The sequence below is a fragment of the Pipistrellus hanaki genome, assembly GCF_964339955.1.
Source record: "Pipistrellus hanaki genome assembly, chromosome: 12".
In the NCBI taxonomy this organism is placed as follows: Eukaryota; Metazoa; Chordata; class Mammalia; order Chiroptera; family Vespertilionidae; genus Pipistrellus; species Pipistrellus hanaki.
This window is the reverse complement of record NC_140514.1, coordinates 54,475,573-54,483,745: the sequence shown is the minus strand read 5'-3', so window position 1 is coordinate 54,483,745 and position 8,173 is coordinate 54,475,573. Positions and strand designations below refer to the sequence as shown.

At 46.0% G+C, this 8,173-nt stretch overlaps 1 protein-coding gene across 1 annotated transcript in view; it reads left to right on the top strand.

Annotated features, from left to right (window-relative positions):
- Positions 1–374: 374 nt before the first annotated feature.
- Positions 375–8,173, top strand: part of VWA3B (von Willebrand factor A domain containing 3B) — a 119,370-nt gene continuing 111,571 nt past the window's right edge. Inside the window, 2 exon segments of the mRNA XM_084900373.1 lie at positions 375–549; positions 7,062–7,286. Coding sequence (XP_084756499.1) covers positions 7,094–7,286 — 193 coding nt within the window. The 5' untranslated portion in view covers positions 375–549; positions 7,062–7,093.

Here is an 8,173-nt window from a genome sequence, read left to right as displayed (position 1 = left end):
ACGCAGAGGACAGTCCCATCCTCCCAGTCCGCTGGCGTGGCTCCGGCCCCACGAGGCTCCCTCCGGCCCGAAGCCCCGCCCCCCGCCCCCAGCCCCGGCTCCTGGCCCCGCCCCCAGCCCCCAGCCCTGGCTCCTGGCCCCGCCCCCAGCCCCCAGCCCTGGCTCCTGGCCCCGCCCCCAGCCCCCAGCCCCCAGCCCCGGCTCCTGGCCCCGCCCCCAGCCCAGAGCCCCCAGCCCCGGCTCCTGGCCCCGCCCCCCGCCCCCTGCCCCGGCTCCTGGCCCCGCCCCCAGTCCCGGAGCCGCGCGGTGATTGGCGCTGTCTTAGCAACCGCCACGCCGCGGTCATCCTCCGGCCGCGCGGCTACTCGGTCACAAGCGACGTCGAACGACGGGAGTCCTGGGCGAGGAGCATGGCCCCTGCGGGCGCGGGAGGCGCCGCTCACCACCCGGAGGGAGGCGTCCCTCCCCCGCCCTCCCGGGTGTGAGCCACGGGGAGGGGAGGGCGGCTGTGGAACCGGAACCGCCTGCCTGTCACCTGACCGAAGCGGAGTAAGTGTGGGCTGTGGCCACTCCACGCCAGACCCTCCGCGGGCTCAGGGGAGCCTGGGAAACCCATCTTCCGAGCTGGACCGTCCCTGTCCCTGGACCGAACCCGGCCCGGAGAGGCTGGCGACTGGCCTCCTCACTCACCTGGGTGCTGCCAGGTCCGGGCGGGAGAGCTGGCCGCCGCCCGCCGCTCCGGAGCCCGCCCTCCGCCCGCCGCAGCCGCAGGGACCGCCGCCCCCGGGCGCGCTCCGCTCTGTGCCGGGGCCAACCAGGATGGCCAGGCAGTCCGGGCTTTGGAGGTGATGCGAGAACCAGAAACTCACTCACCCTGACAGGAGCAGCCTAAAACCGGGTCATCTGTTTGCATTCGCTCTCTACAACTCTCCGTCCTCGGAGGCCGCCGGTCCCTCCCCCCTCCGCACCGGCGTGGTTTTCACAATCACCACCTAGATGAGTCCCGTTCTTTTGCTCTTTATTTATGGGCATAACATTTATACTTAGTTTCCACTTGGTAGTTTTCCTTTAATCTTCTTATTTTGTTTTGTTTTTCCTCAGCAATGACCTCCTCCCTTAAGGCACCCCAGTTATCCTCAGGTTTTCTTTTTTTGGCCCTATTTTCTCAGCCGTGGGGTAGCCCTGCCACAGCCAAGCCCTGCCCCTCAGAGGCAGAGAATGGGGTGGGGTGGGGAGAGTGTTACAGCAGGGCACCCATGGAGCCTCATCCCAGCTTTATTTTTGGAACAATCAAAAATCAACTCACATAAATCACAAGATATATCCATTTAGACTTCATGTTCAGAAACTGACAAGGATATAGGAGGTTTTGGGCGTTGATAATAAAGCAAAAGTATAGGAAATATATTTTTATTGATTTCAGAGAGGAAGGGAGAAGGAGAGAGAGAAACATCACTGGTGAGTATCATTGATTGGCTGCCTCCTGCATGACCTGTATGGAGATCAAACCCACAAGCTGGGGATGTGCCCTTGATCAGATTCGAACCTGGGACCCTTCAGTCTGCAGTCCAACGCTCTATCCACTGAGCCAAACCAGCTAGGGCAGGAAATATTAATAGAATTAATAGACTCTTAAGTTGTGCATTGTGCCTCAACCTTTTTAAATATATATATTTTATTGATTTTTTACAGAAAGGAGGAGAGAGGGATAGAGAGATAGAAACATCGATGAGAGAGAAACATCGATCAGCTGCCTCTTGCACACCCCCTACCGGAGATATGCCTGCAACCAATGTACATGCCCTTGACTGGAATCGAACCTGGGACCTTTCAGTCCGCAGACCGACGCTCTACCACTGAGCCAAACTGGAGTTGGCAACCTCAACCTTTTTAAAAAATATATTTTATTGATTTTTGCAGAGAGGAAGGGAAATAGAAACATCAATGAGAGTAATTGATCAGCTTCCTCTTGCACGCCCCCTAGGGGTTGTGCCCGCAACCAAGGTACATGCCCTTGACCGGAATCGAACCTGGACCCTTCAGTCCACAGGCTGACGCTCTATCCACTGAGCCAAACAGGTTTTGGCATGCCTCAAGCTCTTACCATCTAGGTCCAATTGTCAGAAGCTCTGAGGATGTCCACAGGTGCTCACCTCAGCAGCTGTGGCCACATCTTGGCTGCCCAGCATGGCAGACCCCAGCAGTTTTGGCTGTACACGTGGCCCTGTCCTAGATCCTTTGGTTGGAGCCTTTGGATTGTGCCACATTAATCTTTCTATTTTTCCCCAAATTCTGCATTCTTGTCCCGTCCCTGCTTTCACCAGACTTTGATCTCCTCCTCCTCCTCCTCCTCCTTCTTTTTCTTTCATCTTCCTCCTTCCTCCCTCCTTCCTCCTCTTTCCTCCCTCGTCTCTCCTCCCTCCTCCCTTCTCCATCCTTCCTCCTTCCTCCTCCTTCTTCCACCTTCTTCTTTCTTCTTCTTTTTCTCTCTCCCCCCCCACTTCTTTCTATTATATTTAGGAAATCTCTTCCTGTTTCCCCAAGCTTTGTATTGCACTTAGGGCAGCACTCAACTGGAATTTGTTATTTCTTACTCCTGGGTCCCTCTTTCCCTAATCTGTAATAACCTTAGATGAAGAAATCCTGAATAATAATAGTAATAATAACAACAACATAGATTTTATCATGAGATGAACTTCCAATAAAAATTTTAGTTAACACTTTAGGAACAGCTTTTTGTCCAGTGCAATTAATTTTTCTAAAATATTCTCTTATTTCAATTAGCCAATTTAAATTAGCCTGAAAACTTGTCTAATATTTTACTGTCAAATTTAATACTCTAAAACAATCTTATTTTACCGTGTAAATATTAGTGGAAAGGATTAATTGCCTTGTTGGGTAGGCCCTGAACATTCCTGGTGGTAGGCTGGATTTAGATATCAAAAACCCACTGCCGCCGGGACCGGTTTGGCTCAGTGGATAGAGCGTCGGCCTGCGGACTGAAAGGTCCCGGGTTCGATTCCGGGCAAGGGCATGTACCTAAGTTTCGGGCACATCCCCAGTGGGGGGAGTGCAAGAGGCAGCTGATAGATGATTCTCTCTCATCGATGTTTCTAGCTCTCCCTCTCTCTTCCTCTCTGTGAAAAATCAATAATATATATATATTTAATTAAAAAAAAACACACTTTAAAAAAAAACAAAAACCCACTTCCCTACAGATGAGTACAAGACAACTCAAACAAGTCTTGTTGTAATGAGAGAATATCCAGAAAATGTCTCTGTTTAAACAGATCTAGTACCTGATCTTAGCCTTGTTAGACATGCAAATCTTTGCCTTGTTTGAAAAAGATCAGGATTCTCAGCAATTCTGAGTGATCAGTTTAATTAAAGTTTTAACACTCATGCAGAGTGGCTGCTGTATGTGAGGTACTGTGCTGAGGAATTCATATAGTTTGTCCCTGTAGTCATGGAACCTTCTTTCAATGTAGAGAGGACAAATCTGAAGTGTTCAGGGCCACATTGGTGACATGTCCAGGCAAAGGCTGGGCTTTCCTGGGGAGAACCACAGGAGCCCCCTGGAGGTGGGAGAGCAGGCGGGCTTGTGGGGGAGGGCTGCTGGCGGGTCACATCTGAGTAGGTGGATCCCTTCTGTTGGAGATGCCCTATCTTTCCTTTCTGTTTTCTCTGGAAAAGTTCCATTTTCCAGTTGTTTTCACTTCTCTCAGTGTGGGCATTCTCAAGCTAAAAAACCCCAAAGCAAGATCTGACTCAATGATTCCTACAGGTTCTCTGATCCAATAGTACAAACCAGATTTTTTTTTTTTAATTTTAGATTTCTTAAGTCATGTGAGTGCAGAAGGGAATAGGGCACACACCTTAAAGGATTCAGTTGCCTTTTTGTTTGGAATAAAGAACATATCCCTTTGGCTCAGAAGCCTCTTTTAAATTTCCAAAATCCTGTTTAGGAGTCTTAGGATAGTTTACGTAGTTGTGTTCCCTTTTTACTCTAGGGCGTGTAGCTCCCTCTAGTAAGAACATAGAAGGTGGGAGGGTATGTTTCAGGGAAGAGAAAGGTGAATTGGAAATGATGAAATGAATAACAAAAACCTTTATTTCAAACTTCCTTTTGTTCTATAAGAACCATTGGCCAAATGTAAATGGCAGTCTTTGTTGGACAGATCCCCAAAAGAAAGTTGAAGCCTATAGTCTCTGCTTTTGTTGTTTTCATGTTCTATGGTTTTACAGTGGAAGGGAGGAAACAAAACTTCATAGCTCCATGTGACGGGTGTGAGGGTAAAAAGATGCTTGGAATGGAAGTGGGTATATGAGACAAAGCACAGTTACCAAAGGACAATGATTTAAGTAATATATTTGTTCATAGCTCTTTCCAATATATCAGGTGCTCATCCAGGCAGAAGTCCTGTATTGCTACATTTGCCCCTTGCCGTAGCCTGGGAGCTAGGGGCCATGGGTGGTGCTACCACTGGAGAAGGGAAGTTAACTAATGTGATGGAATGGACCTACACAGAATTTCCATTCTGTTTCCCACTCCTATATGATGCTGTCCAAACGTTTTTGTAATATTCTCATCAAATTGAGCCCTCGTGGGAGAAGACAATATCTTCACCAATAATATGAGTTTGTGTAACTTTGGAATTCAGCATATCTGGACAGTACAAATTCATATAAACCTTAAAATGGAAATCATTATCTTTAAAAACTGGAAAAAGACAAATCAGGAAGCTTCTTTTTTCTGAGCTCTGAAAATAAAGGTTATTGCTCTCTCTTCAGTGAGGACCCACGGCCCTAAGAGAAAGCAGCCCCCCTGGAGCAGACTCTGTTGGTAGGCTTGTGCCATAGCAGATGGTTAAGAAATGGCTTTGACTCCTGCTTCTGCCACTTACTGGCTGTGGGTCCTGAACAGCTTCTTTAAATTCTCAAAGCTTCTGATTCCTCAGATGTAAATGGGGTGTTAACAGTATCTGACAAATACGTTATGAAGAATTTATGATATAACACATATAAAAAGCTCATTTCAGGGCCTGGGCAACAAATGGAAGTTGCTGCAGTTTTTTGTTTTTTTTTTTGTTTTTTTTTTGTTTTAAATAATAAAGGCCACAGAACATTCTGTGTTCTAGACCCTACAGCCACATGATGGGTTTGAAATCTCTTTTATGCATCTACCTGCTGTGAGATGATGAAGACCTTAGTTAAGCTCTTTCAGTCTTGTTTTCCTCATCTGTAAAATGGGAATAATAGTAGGGCTACCTACCTCATGAGGTTATTACAAGGATAAAATTTATACTACTGAGAATATACATAAAATTGCTAATAATGACACTTCTAACTTCTTTTCAAAAAAATCTCCCTAGCTTGGGTCCAACTAATTTCTGTGTTTGAAATTTATGTGAGGCTTTTAGGAAATAGAGTTTTAAAGATGGGATAAAGGCTATTTCCATTGTTAAAAAGTATTGTAGTGCAGGGGCCTCATTCATATGCACTCACACTCTGACTGCAGAAGTGAGCAGAGCTTTCCACTCTTGCCCCAGTTGTCAGGCCCTTCCTGAAGTTGTGGCTAGTGGGTTAAGATTGTGTTACAGTTTGGCGACTCCTTTCCTCCTGTGCACATTGGCTATATTTAGGCAGGTCTAGATAAGTTTAATATGCTGCATATTGCCTTGAGCCCTGTTGGTCCCAGAACAGCTGGCTGTGTGGGCCAGGATGTGTCGGTCCAACTTTACAGTTTTAGAGAAGAAAACATTCAGAAGGTGAGGCCATGTATTCTGGCTGGGCTGAGCCTCCGTCTGGTTCCCATTCTCTCACTAGCTCACAGTTGGCTGTTCCACATGCAGAACAGTGTGTTTCCTCTCAGGGTTTCATCCTCTTTACCTTCTTTGGATGCATCTCTCTTTATAAAAGGCTAAGTGACTATCACATCCGAAACAACCGAACTGACGATTGAACAGCCTGTGTGGGGCAATCAGGCTGGCAGGGGGGTTAGTGAGAGGCGACCAAACGACTAAGCAGCAGGCTGCTCTGGGCAACCAGGCCCACAGGGAAGGCAGTTGGGGGCAACCAGACTGGTAGGAGCGGGCAGTGAGAGGGGCCAGGTTGGCAGAGGGAGGCAGTTGGGGTGTCCACACCAGCAAGGGGTGCAGTAAGGGGTGACCAGGCTGGTGGTGGTGGGGGGCAATTGGGGTTGACTATGCCTGCAGGGGAGGCAGTTGTGGGTGACCAGGCTAGCGGGAGGGGGGGGGGGAAGAGGGCAGTTAGGTGTGCTCAGGCAGGCAGGCAGGCAGGCAGGCAGGTGAGCAGTTAGGAGCCAGTGGTTCTGGATTGTGAGTGGGATGTCCGGCTGCCAGTTTAGGCCCAATTATTTTCCAAAATGGAAGACCTTTGTATTTTTCTGATTATAAAAATAAATCTTGTTTTAGAAACCTTTAAATAATGCAAAAATTCAAGCAATATAGAAAAGGCAAAAGTCCCACACACTCTCACCACAAAGAAAACTACTATCAATATAAGCATCTTAGCATATATCTTTCTAAATGTTTTTCTGTGTGTATATCAGTATCTACCTATGGATGTGAATCTTATGGATATCTTTTAGCAGTGTATGGAGATATCTTCTTTGCCAACGAATATACATCTCTATTATAATTTGTTTTAGGTTGGAGAAGCACTAACACAGTGGTTTTTGTGTTTTTTAAGAATAGTTTATTGATTTTTAGAGAGAGAGGAAGGCAGAAGAGAGGAGCATCCACATGACAGCATAACATCAATCGGCTGCTTCTTTTATGCCCCCCACTGGGGATCGAGCCTGAAATCTGGGCATGTGCCCTAAAGAGGAATCAAACCAGCCACCTCTCAGTGCTTGGGACAATGCCCCATCAACTGAGCCACACCATCCAGGGCTGTATTATATAATACTAGTAATTTTTAACTGGCAGATAGAATTCCACTTCATGGATGTACTGTAATTTATTTCAAACCAATCTTCTGTTGATAGTAGATTATTTCCAAGTTTTCAGGAAGTCTGAGTTTGACAATTGCCTTTACAGGAGGCCCCTGTGACTTAGATCCTAATACAGAGATGGAGATATCAAGCTCATCTACCATCTCTGCGCAGCAGCTTCGGAGGCAAGAGGGACTGAGCAACACCAAAACAGACGTGGCCAAGCAGAGTCTCATCTCATCTGAGGAATGGCTCCAACTGCATGGGCTAAAGAGCAACAAATTGAACTTGAAACAGATATTGTCACAAATTGGATTTCCACATTGTGAAGGTAGGGTACTTACAGAGCGATGCTGGCTGGAAAACCCAATTAGCATGCTGCCTGAAAAAGCACGGGTCTCTCAGCTTGTTTTGATCTCACTTTCCTGTGGGCAAAAAACCTTGGCACCCCCAATATATGAGTATTCTATAGATGTACATTTGTTCATCTGCATATTAAATATTGGTAATGCTTAATTCCTTTCTTCTTTGAAAGGTGAAATATAATTTTAAAAATATTTTATATATATTTTTTGTATTTATGCCATGGAATGTGCAAAACTCAGAGGGAGGTCAGTAGCGATGTGTAGTTTGAGGGAGAGTGTGCTGTTTTCCTGTGGTGGCCTTCCTTGTGTTGTAGTCCAGTTTTTTCCCTAAATGCCTTGGGATGAATGTTGGTTATTAACTCCTGTGAGTACTGCCCTTCAGCAGTGAGTACTGCAATGTGTGAGGATAGTGGATTATACAAGCCTTATAAATTATTTGGAAATATTTACTCCTCTATGTTCTGATGTTTGTATATGTATGATTGGCACTATTTCTTCTTTAACTGTTTGATAGAACTCAGCAGTGAAACTTATCTGAGCCTAGAGTTTTGTTTGTAGGAAAAGTTTGATAAGAAATTCAATTTCTGTAATAGACATAGAGCTATTCAGATTTTTTTGTTTCATCATGGTAATTTGGGAAGGTGTGTTTTTCAAGGAGTTTGTTCATTTTATCAGTGTATTTTGAAAAATATATTGGCAAAACACTGTTCAAATTAGTCCTGTAACATTTTTTAATGCCTGTAGAATCAGTAGTAATGTCCCCTCTTTCACTAATGATATTGATAATTGTGTTTCTCTCACTTTTTCAGGACAACTTTTGTTAGTGGTATATCAAAGAACCAAATATGGGCTT